Source organism: Chrysemys picta, chromosome 16 (genome assembly GCF_011386835.1).
Source record: "Chrysemys picta bellii isolate R12L10 chromosome 16, ASM1138683v2, whole genome shotgun sequence".
NCBI lineage: Eukaryota > Metazoa > Chordata > Testudines > Emydidae > Chrysemys > Chrysemys picta.
Window position 1 is genome coordinate 704,183 of NC_088806.1, and position 13,727 is coordinate 717,909.

General features: G+C 58.7%; 1 protein-coding gene across 1 annotated transcript in view; it reads right to left on the reverse strand.

The window, feature by feature from the left end:
- Nucleotides 1-2,569: 2,569 nt before the first annotated feature.
- RNASEK (ribonuclease K) overlaps nt 2,570-13,727 on the reverse strand; it is a 321,727-nt gene continuing 310,569 nt past the window's right edge. The window contains exon 3 of the mRNA XM_065570624.1: nt 2,570-2,917. Coding sequence (XP_065426696.1) covers nt 2,695-2,917 — 223 coding nt within the window. The 3' untranslated portion in view covers nt 2,570-2,694. The remainder of the gene's footprint in view (nt 2,918-13,727) is intronic.

Sequence of the window (13,727 nt, forward strand, 5' to 3'; positions counted from 1 at the left end):
GGGGGTTTCTTAGCTTCTGCTGTCTGTTGGTCTATTACTGCCTTGGCCAGTGATAAGGCTTCTCTCTGTTCAGTTCTAGCTTGCTGTAATGCCTCCGCTTGGTCTGATAATCTGCGCTGAAGTTCAGCAAACTGGGTTCGTAGTTCTTCAATTCCAGCCATGGTAGGGTGCTCAACTAGGCCCGGACCATGCTACTAGAACTTAACCAGAAAACCAATGGGATGGACCCTGTGGATAGGATCCTGTTCGTGACGCCAATTATGTAAGCGGGGGAATGGTCCCGCTATTGTGGGGAACTTTCCTGGCTTCTGCACTACCCCGGTGAAGTGGGCTAGCGAAAGGATCCGAGTCCTCGCTCCCACTTCCTTTACCCAGAGGCCTCCCTGCCCTTGAGGACTCCCCTTCCACTCTCCTGTCTGGCAGTGTCCTCGTAAACCCCGACAAGGCTGGGCCCAGGATTCCTGGGGGGCTTGACCCCCAACCCTGCTGTGGTCACCCAGGACAGGGGCTAGGGTGTCCCCACTCCGGGGTACTCTCTCTGCACTGGGCACCTCCCTGACCCACTGATCATTTCATACAATTTAAAGCAAATACAAGTTGTTTAATTAACAATTAATTTTAAAAAAGAATAAGGAAAAATGGGAAAGGTTAAAGGAAACACATCACCCCGCTCTGTGGCCGGGAACATCACAACCAGTGTCTCTGGAACGTCAGGGCAGTTCAGTCTGTTCCTTGTAGGTCCCAGGCTCCTTCACAGGCCCTGTCTGTGCTGCAGGGACGCTGTGGGTTGGACACTTGCTCTGGTGGTGGCCACACACTCTCAGGCTCTAGGTGGCAGGACCCTTTTTCTAGGGTTACCATACGTCTGGATTTTCCCGGACATGTCCGGCTTTTGGGGGCTCAAATCCCCGTCCGGGGGGAAATCCCCAAAAGCCGGGCATGTCCGGGAAAATCGGGAGGTCAGCGGGGCCGGCGGGGAGCCGGGCCGGCAGGGAGCCGGGTCGGCCGGGCCGGCGGGGACCCCGGCCGGCGGGGAGCCGGGTCGGCCGGGCCCGCGGGGAGCCGGGTCGGCCGGGCCGGCGGGGAGCCGGGTCGGCCGGGCCCGCGGGGACCCCGGCCGGCGGGGAGCCGGGTCAGGAGGGCCCGCGGGGATCCCGGCCGGCGGGGAGCCGGGTCAGGAGGGCCCGCGGGGACCCCGGCCGGCGGGGAGCCGGGTCAGGAGGGCCCGCGGGGACCCCGGCCGGCGGGGAGCCGGGTCAGGAGGGCCCGCGGGGACCCCGGCCGGCGGGGAGCCGGGTCAGGAGGGCCCGCGGGGAGCCGCGTCGGCCGGGCCGGCGGGGACCCCGGCCCGGCGGGGAGCCGGGTCGGCCGGGCCGGCGGGGAGCCGGGTCGGCCGGGCCGGCGGGGAGCCGGGTCGGCGGGGAGCCGGGTCGGCCGGGCCCGCGGGGACCCCGGCCGGCGGGGAGCCGGGTCGGCCGGGCCCGCGGGGACCCCGGCCGGCGGGGAGCCGGGTCGGCCGGGCCCGCGGGGAGCCGGGTCAGCCGGGCCGGCGGGGAGCCGGGTCAGCCGGGCCCGCGGGGACCCCGGCCGGCGGGGAGCCGCGTCGGCCGGGCCGGCGGGGACCCAAGCCGGCGGGGAGCCGGGTCAGCCGGGCCGGCGGGGACCCAAGCCGGCGGGGAGCCGGGTCAGCCGGGCCGGCGGGGACCCAAGCCGGCGGGGAGCTGGGTCAGCCGGGCCGGCGGGGACCCAAGCCGGCGGGGAGCCGGGTCAGCCGGGCCGGCGGGGACCCAAGCCGGCGGGGAGCCGGGTCAGCCGGGCCGGCGGGGACCCAAGCCGGCGGGGAGCCGGGTCAGCCGGGCCGGCGGGGACCCAAGCCGGCGGGGAGCCGCGTCAGGAGGGCCCGCGGGGATCCCGGCCCGCGGGGAGCCGCGTCAGGAGGGCCCGCGGGGATCCCGGCCGGCGGGGAGCCGCGTCAGGAGGGCCCGCGGGGATCCCGGCCGGCGGGGAGCCGCGTCAGGAGGGCCCGCGGGGATCCCGGCCGGCGGGGAGCCGCGTCAGGAGGGCCCGCGGGGATCCCGGCCGGCGGGGAGCCGCGTCAGGAGGGCCGGTGGGGAGCCGGGTCAGCCGGGCCGGCGGGGAGCCGGGCCCGCAGAGCCAGGAGCCGGGGGGTGCGCCGGGCCGCCGGGGGCCGGCAGTGCTGGGCGGGCCGGGGGTGGTCGGCCGGGGCCGGCACCCCAGGGCCCGAGCCGACCCAGGCTGGAAACGCCGGGGGGCCAGCCTGGGCCGCGCCTCCTCCCCCCACGCCCCCCTTACCTGCTTCAGGCTTCCCGCGAATCAAATATTCGCGGGAAGCAGGGGAGGGGGCGGAGACTTTGGGGAGGGGGCGGGGTTGGGCAGGGGTGTGGGCGGGGCTGGGGGCGGGACCGGGGGCCGTGGAGTGTCCTCCATTTGGAGGCACAAAATATGGTAACCCTACTTTTTCCCAGTGTCGCCCCCGCCCGGTCAGGGTTATGATCCCCCTGCAAGTCTGGCCTGCAAGGCCTCTTGGCTGAGGCGTCTCCCTGTGCTGGGCCCACTGCCCAGGGTCCCCCTCACTCTCCCCAGCTGCTCACCACACTCGGACTGCACACGGCTCCGGACTGCCCCAGCCCCAGCTCCGGACTGCTCCAGCCCCGGCTCCAGCTCCACTCGGCCTCAGCACGGCTGCTGCTGCTGCTCTGCCTTCAGCTCCCTGGGCTGCTTCTCTGGCCCCTCTGGCTCTGGTTGCTGCAGCTCTACCCCCAGCACAGGTCTGCTCTGCAGGCTGCTTCTGTGACTCTGCTCCCAGCTCTGACCTGCTTCCTGGCTGCTTGTCTGGCCCCTCTGGCTCTGGTTGCTGCAGCTCTGCTCCCAGGGCAGCTCTGCTCTCTCTGGGCCGTGCTCTGGCTTTGGGGCTGCAGCTCTGCTCCCAGCAGCTCAGCTCGGCCCCTGCTCTCTCCTTAGCTCGGCCCCACTCTGTCTGACCCAGGCCAGTCCAGCTCACACAGAGGACGGGACCCCCCCCGGCCTCCTGACTCCCTGATTAGCTGCCCGCCCTGTCAATCAGGCTGATCTGGAGCATTGGCCTCTCCCCATTGCCCCTGGGGACTGTCAGTCTCAGGCTCCTGATTTGCCATCGACCCTTCCCCTTTTAGTGCTGGGAGCTAGCAACCAAAACACCCCACTGAGTGTTAGTAAGGGGGCAACAGTCCCCTTACACTAGCACCAGCCATGCCAGGCACAGGGAGAGAACCCAGGAGTCCTGGCTCCCAGCCCCCCCTGCTCTAACCCACCAGCCCCCCTTTGCAGAGCTGGGGACACAGAGTGTATGTTTTCTCCCTGTGCTTGTGTCGGCGTGAGAGCTCCTGCTGTATCAGAGGCATGTCAGACCAGAAGGGACCTCAGTTGTCCATCTCGTCCAGTGCCCTGCACAGAGGCCCACGTAATAGCTGGCCCATCCCTGACAAGTGTTTGTCTCACCTGCTCTTAAAAAGCTCCAGTGTGGAGATCTCACAGCCTGGCTGGGCAATTTGTTCGAGTGCCAGACTGCAGCGCTGCGCGACTCACCTGCTGGTTGTCTCAGGAATTAACTCTCAGAGCGCCCTCTGCAGGACGGTGTCTCACCTGCCGCTGGCCCCCATGTCCCTCCCAGACCCCGGTGCCTCTTTACCTTGGGGTGCTGCCCCCTGGCAGTAGCCCCGCACTCTGGGTCTCCCCACCCAGGGGAACCCCCAACCCTCTATCCCCACCTTGCCTCAGTGGCTACTGCCATCATCGTCTAGCCCCCGCTCCCTGGGGCAGACACCGTCTGTAAACCACTCCTCATCGGCAAGGGGGGTTGAACCTGCTGCCTTTGCCTACCCTGGGCTGCACCTCTGCAAGCCCAGTACCCTTCCCAGCCTGGGGGTTTTCCAGGCCGGAGCTCCCCAGCTCCTCTGGCCTTTCCCCAGCCCTTGCTCAGCTCCCAGGCCCATCTCTTTCCACAGCTAGAGAGAGACTTTGCTCACAGCCCTTTTATAGGGCCAGCGGTACCCTGATTGGGGCATGGTCCCAGCTGTGGCCGCTTCCCCGATCAGCCAAGCCTATTGGTTCCCAGGGCCAGCCCTTTCCCAGGTGGTTTTAACCCCTTCAGGGCTGGAGCGGGGTGACTGCCCTGCTACACAGCCATTAAGCTGTCTGGATTTCTTTCAAGCATCGTGGTGCTTGAAGGGCTATCCCTGAGCTCCTGCCTCAGTTTCCCCAGCAGCGCTACCTCCATGCCTGGCAGGGCCCAGTCAGCAGCAGCATCCAAGCATGCGACCATTAAACCGAAGTCTTTACACGCGTGACAATGATCAGGTTGCAGCGTAACTTTGGGTGGCAACCCCCCCCCCACATACCCCGAGGACGCCACCTAGCGCTACGGATGCCGCTGACCTGGGCCGAGGTGTAGCCTGTAAAGTCAGAGCACCTAGATACACTCCTGAATAACTTCGCTTAACTACAATACTCATGAATAGCTTAATGGCCACGTCAGTTCTTGGAGTCGAGCCAGGCATGGCAGATTCAATTTTTGTGTCAGAATTACGACGGATATTATCCATGTTTATTTTAAAACTCTGCTCCCCGCCCTCCCAATTTTATCAAATTCAAATTCCAGTGGTGCAAAAGCATGGGTTTTAAGCGTTGTGTTCCATTGTTAACTATTTTAATTTGCACACTTGTGGGAGATGGGGGCGGGGGGTCAGATAATTAGTTAATGACAATCGACGTTGAGATATAAACTGAACCTTGATAACTGTTAAAGCACAAATTGTCACCACCCTGTGTTGAAATATCCTGACGTGAAGCTCTGATTGGTTCCCAAGCAGCATTTCTCCTGCTTTGCATCTCTGGAAAATATTTCCATCAATAATCAACATGTACTTGATTTGTGTGTATGCGCTGAAAGCGCTGTTTACTGACACATATGGATAAAAATCGAATCTTTCCAAGCCCTGGTGTAGCTTGGATGCAAGATTTCAGTTACTTGTAACCGCCTGGAGATTTTTGCGTTACTCTGTTAACATCATTCAGGGCAAGCAAGAGCGACACCTGCTGTTCCATTTCTTCAAGGATCCAGTTTCTACTTATGTGACGTTATGAGTGTAATATAATATCTCATTGAAAGGTGACAGGGCCAGAAAGAGTTAATTAACTCACCCACTGACCTGACTCATGGCCAAACTTCCAAAGACTTGTTAGGAAGGTATGTAAAGGAATAGAGCTTTGACATGCAGCCGGCATTGTTAGAGGTAGAAGGGAGATGTTTGCTCAGGTCTTGTGATGTCAGCAAACAAGTCTTGTCTATTGCTATAGCTTTGATTCAAAGACCAAAAAAGGAATATTAACATTTAGGAAGACACTTGAGGGAAATAGTATTATTGCCTCTATGTCTCTTTGAAGGTTGTGGTAACCTGTATCTGAACTGTTCAATGGATAAATGACCCTGTGCTAATTGCCAGGATGTTTGGGAGAAGGAGAGTTAAGTTTATTGTTTTCTCAGGCCAAATGGCTGCTGGAAATGTATAAGAACCCTGGGACACGATCCTGCTTCATCTCAGATCTGCTTTGGATTTCAAGGGGAAAACCTACACCATAAGAATTGAGATCCCCAGTCACTGACTGGAGTCACCCTGAATATGGACATTGGACTATAACCTCTGGACTATTTCTAAAAGAACTTTTGGCAACTACAAACTCACCATCTCTGTTATGTAACTGGACCTCAATAAATTGAACTCAAGTCTGTCTGTATATTGATCTTTTAACCAACACTCTCTCTCTTTTCTTTTTTAATAAATTTTAGTTTAGTTAATAAGAATTGGCTATAAGCGTGTGTTTTGGGTAAGATCTAAGTTATCATTTGACTTGGGTCTGGGGCTTGGTCCTTTGGGATCAGAAGAACCTTTTTTTTCTTTTACTGGGGTATCAGTTTTCATAAACAGTCATCCCCATAAGGAGCGGTGCCGGTGGCAATACTGGGAAACTGGAGTGTCTAAGGGAATTGCTTGTGTGACTTATGGTTAGCCAGTGGGGTAAAACCAAAGTCCTCTCTGTAATAATAATAATAATAATAATAAAGGACACCCAACTTTGGGCTGTAACTGCCCTGCTCTAAGCAATTTGTCCTGAATTAATACTCTCAGGTGGGTCCCACCAAAGCCAGCATCACTACAGTGGCATAGTCGGCAGGAGCCACACAACCAGGGCAATGAAGCTTTGGGTCAGAACCCCACACTATCCACATTGGAATTTTGGGATTGAGAGTTTGGTGGGTGAAAGAGCAGTTGCAATGGGTGAGCAAAGAGCATAGGAGGGACCTGACCAGAAAGCCCTGGAAGATGTGTGTTCAGAGAAGGGGATACGCTTTAGAAAGACGCTACAAATGAAGAACTGAGAGATCTGTTCATGGCCAGTGATCCGGGGCAGGAGCACAGCCCTTACCTGGCACAACAGAAGCTGCAGAAAAGGTTGGAATGCAAAAGGCAGCAAGTAAACTGCAATCTGAGCATGAACAGAACCTAGCAGACAGTCGATGGCTGGAAAAGCAGAAGGGAGCCAAGATACAGAGAGAAGCTGCTGAAAGGAAGAAGGAAGCTGAGGAAGGGGCTCATAAAAGGCACCTGGAGTGTATCGCTGCTGAGGAGAAACTCACCAACTTCAGCTCCAAGTCATGGAAGAGCGGAGGCTCTCAAACCTGGGAGGGAGGGGGAGATTCCGAGTGGCCACGGCGCGGGCGCCGCTTCTCTCCCTCCCTCCTAGGCTTGAGAGCCTGGGGGGAGGAGGCAGGGCTGGGGATTTGGGGAAGGGGCGGAGTTGAGGCGGGGCCGGGGGTGGGGTAATTAAATAAGGGGGGGGCGGCCAAAATTGTTTTTGCTTTGGGCGGCAAAAATCCTAGAGCCGGCCCTGCCCCCCAGCCAGATTCCCACCGCCCCTCCCACAAAACCCGCTCCATTCCCAGCTGGGCTTGATAAAGGTGCAGGGCCGACTGACCCCCAGGAAGGGGCAGAGACCATGTCGGACCCTCCTTAAAATGCTCCCACACCCTGGTGCCCACCCAGAACTCGCCAGCAGGGAGGCCGCTGGTGTGCGGAGACCCCTGCTCTGTATCAGCCCCTCTCGTCCTCAGGCACTGGTCTGGCCGGCTCCCTCGGGGGCCACTCGGCTGAGACTGCGCTTACCGGCTCTGTGGGGTGGACAGCGGCTCTTTGTTCTGAGTCTGTGCAGCTCCTAGCACCATGGGGGCTGCAGCCACAAGAGGGGTGCCGAAGCGCTACCATAATATACCTCATAAATAACATACAGCACCTAGCGTAGCGAGGCCCTGGGACTTCTACCCCCTTCAGAGCTCTACGCCTGCTCCTCTCTGGTTTAGTGAAGCTTCATGCACCTACCCCAGGCCCCAGCCCCTCCATACCTCGGTCCCTCTGTGCATGGCAGGGGCCCTATCTTCTCAAGCCACCCCCCAGCCTGGAGCAGGCTTGCTGACAGGGCCGGCTCCAGGGTTTTTGCCGCCCCAAGCGGCGCAACCCCCACCCCCCCAAAACCCAAAAAACCTGCGATCGCGATCTGTGGTGGCAATTCGGTGGGAGGTCCTTCGCTCCGAGCGGGAGTGAGGGACCGTCCGCCGAATTGCCACCGAATAGCTGGACCTGCCGCCCCTCTCCGGAGTGGCCGCCCCAAGCACCTGCTTGGCAAACTGGTGCCTGGAGCTGGCCCTGCCCGCTGAGATCCCCTGCAGGGCCCCTGCCCCTTGAAATCCCGCTGGGAGACTCGTCTCTGCCCCGTGGCTTGCAGGGTTTTCTTGTTTGAGGATTCCCCTTTCTTGTGCCCCTTCCCGCCAGCCTCTGGCAGCTTGCCCGTCCTTCCTGCAGGGGCAGGGGTGTCCTCTGGGCAGGGGCTGCCTGGGCAGTCACTAGCACACCATGGATGGGGTGTGTGTGCTGAAAGAACAACAATACGAAGGCATCATCAATCATCATCATTTTATTGCAGAATCAAGACTTCTCATTAAAAGAGCGACAGAGTGCGAGAGCAGGACGAGGGACATGCCCTCCCCACCCGAGACCCATCCCTGTGGGCTGCGGACGACACTCACCAGCCTTAACTGGGCCGGGACAGGTGCCAGACGTGAGCTAAAGTGCATGTGCTGAGCAGGGCCAGCCTCAGGGGTGGGCGATGTGGGCGACGGCCCAGGGCGCTGGGGTCAGGGGGCACCGCGGTGTTTAATTTGTAATGAAAGTGGTGCTAAGGGTTTAGCCCCGGCACAAATTAAGCATCAGCTGGGCGGCTGGAGAGCTGTGGCTGCTGGCGGGGTGCCCAGGACGGAAGGCAGCGTCGCTGCCAGCAGCAGCTCACAAGGACAGGTGGCATTGGCATGGTATTGCCACCCTTCCTTCTGCGCTGCTGTGGGCAGCGGCGCTGCCTTCAGGGCTGGGTGGCTGGAGAGTGGTGACTGCTGGCCAGGAGCCCAGAGGTGCTGCGGTTTCACAAATTAAGCACTGGGATGCCGCGGTCAAGAGGCAAGGAGAGGGGTGTGCCTGGGGTGTGAGGCTGTGGATGGAAGCTCAGGAAAATGGCAGGGGGACCTCAGGGAGGCAGCAGGGGCAGGTGGGATGGGTGGGAAACCCAGGGAGGTAGCGGGGGCTGGGAGGATGTGTGAGGAGCCTGGGGAGGCAGTGGGATGGTTGGGGAGCTGGAGGAAGCAGTGGGGGCAGGGGAGATGGGTGGGGAGCTGGGGGAGGCAGTGGGGGTAGGGGGGATGGGTGGGGAGCCTGGGAAAGCAGCAGGGGCCGGGGGGGATGTGTGGGGAGCTGGGGGAGGCAGTGGGGGCCAGGGAGATGGGTGGGGAGGCCATGGGAGCCAGGGGGATGGGTGGGGAGCTGGGGGAGGTTGTGGAGGCAGGGGGGATATGTGGGGAGCCCGGGGAAGCAGTGGGAGCCTGCAACACCAAAATACACACTCACCCATGGCATCGTTTTCCCTAAGGCTGGCCCTTGTGCTGGGGTCGGCGGGGCGAGGGTGGAGGCGGACGGGAAAATCTGCATCGTGCCTGCGGAGATCGGCTGGGCTGTTGCTGCAGAATCAGCCTCTGGAACCGCTAAAGCTCCCATCCCGCCAGGGGCAGGGCGAACACCCCCGCTGGAGGGGCCTGATTCTGAGCTCACGTTCCCTGTGCTACACCAGGGCAAGCGCGGGGGGGGGGGGAACAGCCTCATAGACCCCAGCAGAGTTACTCCTGATTTACAATGGGGGAGCGAGAGGGGAATTTGCCCCAGCAGAGTTACTCCTGATTTACAATGGGGGAGCGAGAGGGGAATTTGCCCCAGCAGAGTTACTCCTGATTTTCACAGGGGCGAGAAGAGAATCGGTTCCTCCAGAACCCCATCTCAGTAACCATTCCTGGGGGCTGAGGGGGGCCATCAGGCAGCGCCACTGACACCCCAGCAGCAGGGCCCTGGTGTCCCAGACAGGGGAGCCGGGACTGGGGACCGGGCAGATGTGGAGGGTGGTCGCTGAGGGAGGAGGATGTTTGAGGCGAGGAGACTCCCCGAAGATGATGCCCTGCAGCTGTCCAGCCCCTGTGCTGCCTGGCCTCCCCTCCTGGCCCTCCTCCATCCTCCCTGGGTTGCAGTGTGGAAACATTTCTGCTCTTCTCCGGGGGTCCGTGGTACCTCAGGCTGCATCCCCCGCTCCTCCCTAGTGCCCTGGGGGCCTGGACCGGCTCACAGCTGGGTTACGACAATCTCCGGCCTCTGGATGTGCACCTGGGATGGCGAGAGGTGGGGGGAGGGATCATAAGCAGAGCTGGTCACAAAATGGCCAACACATCCGTGTTCTTAAGTGACGATATTGGTGAGGAAGTTTTCATTCCCATTCACGTTTTTTTGAGGGAGGGGTGGGGGGATATTTTTACTTTTCTTCATTTCATTTCCCATCTGTTTTTTTCCATTGAAAAAACCCACCACCACCCCAAAAACCCTCTTTCTTTTTGGTTCCAGCAGCGGTTGCACCCAGGCCAAATTCAAAGGTAAAAATCACCCATGTCCTGCCCCTCTTTATGCATCCCAGGGTCGCATTGGCCCTTTTGGCCACAGCGTCGCACCGGGAGCTTGCATTCGGCTGATTATCCAGCCCCCCTAAAATCTTCTGCAGAGTCCCAGCTTCCCAGGAGAGAGGCCCCCATCCGGAAAGGGACGCGTCTCTCTCCGGGCTGCCAACAGGTTAGTTGTGCACCGGAGTGACTTAGCCAGCCAATAGCTCCCTAATGCTCCTGTCTCCCATCCAGAGCAGAATGTGCTGCCCGTGGGCAGCTGCAGGCGGGAGGAGGAGGGGACCGATATGGCTGAACCTACCGGGAGAGAGGTGTCGACGGATTCCATGTTAACCTTGAAGGAGCCGGTGCCGTCCGAACCTGGCGAGAGAGCAGGGTTAGAAGGTGGAGGATTCGGCTGGCAGACGCACGGCCAGGACCCCAACCCCCTCGAAGGAGTCCCTTGACCCACTCTCCCACGCTGACGGTGCTGATCTGGTCTCCGTGGGCCGCTGTCGTTGGCCCAGGGGTTCCCACCAGCCCGTCTCGCCCAGCCCAGGTTGGATCCAGCGTTACCTTTGTCAGAGTCGGCTCCTTCATTCCTGATGCAGAAGCTCCCGGCAGTGTTCCATTCGCTGTAGTCGTTCTCGTACCACTTCTCAACGCTGTCATCGTCCGAGTGCAGGCTGTGGGGGGAGCAGTGACAGCCGCGCCTGTCAGCGCCGGGCCACTTGGTGCACGGGGTCCCTCGGGCAGGTGGCAGAGGTTTCCACCACCCCACTGGGCCCCCCAGGGCATCTGACTCGACCTCCCTCTGCCCCATGGCTGTGGGGCAGCCCCTCTGATCCCACCTTCTGCACCTGCCCCGGAGTCGAAGGGGCGAGGGTCTGACTCAGAGCAACCCCAACCCCCACTGTGGATACCGGGGCCCCTCAGAGCTCACAGCAAACCTTCCTCGGCGGAGCCTCACGACCCACCCTCTGCCCCGGGAAAGGACATTATCCCCACTTGGTACACACATGGTGGGCAGAGCTTGGAATAGAGCCCAGGCGTCTGGACTCCCAGCCCCTCTGCTTTAATCCACCAGGACTCCCTCCCCAACCCTCTCCTCCCAGAGCCAGGGAGGGAACCCAGGGGTCCTGGCTCCCAGCCCCCTGCTCTAATCCATCAGACCCCCACTCTCCTCCCAGAGCCAGGGAGAGAACCCAGGAGCTCTGGTACTGAGTCCCATGCTCTAACCACAGGCTCACACCATCTCAGTTGCAGGCTGTGCCCACCCATGTGTTCCCGGCCCAGTTACCTGAACTGGTTTTTCATCCTCTTGGCTCTGAATAGAAAGACACCGAGGACCGCACTCACGATCACCAGCACTGCAATGGCCATGCCCAGACCAATGCCCAATTTACTGATGCGGGTGGCACAGCGCTCGGTGGGGTACCAGTACAACTCCTGCTCTGAGCAGCTGTGGGGGAGACACAGGGGGTGAGAACAGCCCCACCCCAGCCCCTTCCCCGTCCTACTCCATCCTGTCCCTGGAGCCACTTCCCTGGGGTCCCCCATCCAGTCTGGACTCTCCATCTCCAGTGAGTGATCCCGGCTGTGCCCGGGTCCTTCTGCATGGATCCGAGTCATAAGAACATAAGAACGTCCATCCTGGGTCAGTCTAGCCCAGTATCCTGTCTTCTGACAGTGGCCAATGCCAGGTGCCCCATTGGGAATGAACAGAACAGGGAATCATCAACTGACCCATCCCCTGTCGCCCATTCCCAGCTCCTGGCAAACAGAGGCCAGGGACACCATTCCTGCCCATCCTGCTAATAGCCATCGATGGACCTATCCTCCATGAACCTATCTAGTTCTTTTTAGCCCTGGTATAGTCTTGGTCTTCACAACATCCTTTGGCGAGGAGTTCCACAGATTGACTGTGTATTGTGTGAAAAAATACTTCCTTTTGTTTGTTTTAAACCTGCTCCCTATTAATTTCATTGGGTGGCCCGTAGTTCTTATGTTATGAGAGGAAGTAAACAACACTTCCTTATTTACTTTCTCCACATGTGTCATGATTTTAGAGACCTGTATTATATCCCCCTTTAGCCAACTCTTTTCCAAGCTGAAGGGTCCCAGACTTATTAACATTTCCTCATAGGGCAGCTGTTCCATACCCCTAATCATTTTTGTTGCTCTTTTCTGTTCCTTTTCCAATTCCAATATGTTTTTTTTGAGATGGGGTGACCACATCTGCACGCAGTATTCAAGATGTGGGGGTACCATGGATTTATAGAGAGGCAACATGATATTTTCTGTCTAATTCTCTATCCCTTTCTTCATGATTCCCAACATTCTGTTCGCTTTTTTGACTGCCCTGCACATTGACTGAATGTTTTCAGAAAACTCTCCACAAGGACGCCAAGATCTTTCTTGAGTGGTAACAGCTAATTTAGACCCCATCATTTTATATGTATAGCTGGGATTATATTTTCCCATGTGTGTTACTTTCATTTATCAACATTGAATTTCATCTGCCATTTTGTTGCCCAGTCACCCAGTTTTGAGAGATCCTTTTGTAGCTCTTCGCAGTCTGCCTGGGACTTAACTATCCCAACTCTTAGCTATCCCAGGCAGACTGTGCTATCCCAATCATGGGTTTTCCAGTTCAACGGCCACTTGAGCAAATACAAAATAGAAATAATTGTTTTGGATCGAGCCAAAGCTGAGTTGGTCCCAAAATTGCGGGGGTCAAATGGAAAAGTAGGAAACAAAACCTCTGTGACCTGACCCGACATTTTTCATTTCTCGGTTGGGTGTTTGTAACAGAAGCAAAAGAGGATGAGTGTCACAAGGCAGCTGGAGGAGGAGGAGGAGGAGAGGGTGCCGGGGCCGTCATTCATAACGACAATTAATAGTCACCGAGACAGTGAAAGCAGGCGAGAATGACTCTAGAGCCTGGTGGTTGGGGCCCCTCGGTCAGCTGTGGAAGGCCCGAGTTCAAATCCCTTCTCCAATTGCTAGTTAATTATTTATACAATGTGGAACAACTGCACCAGGAGAGCCCGAGAAGGCCCCACATGGGAATAGCCCATCGCCTCTCCCCTGCAGTGCTACAGACCCAAATTCAAAACTCTCTTCCCCAGGAAAACCCCTGTCAGGGATGGAGATAATTTTTAGTCCTGGCATGAGTGCAAGGGACTGGAGTACACGCCCTCCCGAGGTCCCTTCCAGTCCTACAAGTCTATGTCCAGCAGAGGGGAGAATTGACCTGCCGGACCCCAGGGCATTTCCCCCTCATCCTTGGGCTTAAGGGTTACCAGGAGGGCACCTCCTCCAGCTGCTTTGCAAGTCCAGTCCTCCTTTGCTTCTGGTAAAGTGCCCAGAACGGAACCCAAAGCAGCCTGGAGTCGGGTCGAAATGAGATGGCTCGGCCTGACATTTCCGAAGCAGTTGGGGTTTCTTGGGGGTTGGTCAAAATGATTCCGTGAACTCGACACGCAGGAGGGCGTGTGTGTGTGCGCACGTGTGTGCATAAGCTCATGTGCATGCATTTGCACGAGTGTGCGTGTGTGCAAGGGCGTGTATGCGCACAACTCACATGCACTGGGGGCCGGCTTTCGTCAACTGGCACTGCCCGTAGTTGCAGTTAATGAAGCCGGGGGTGCTC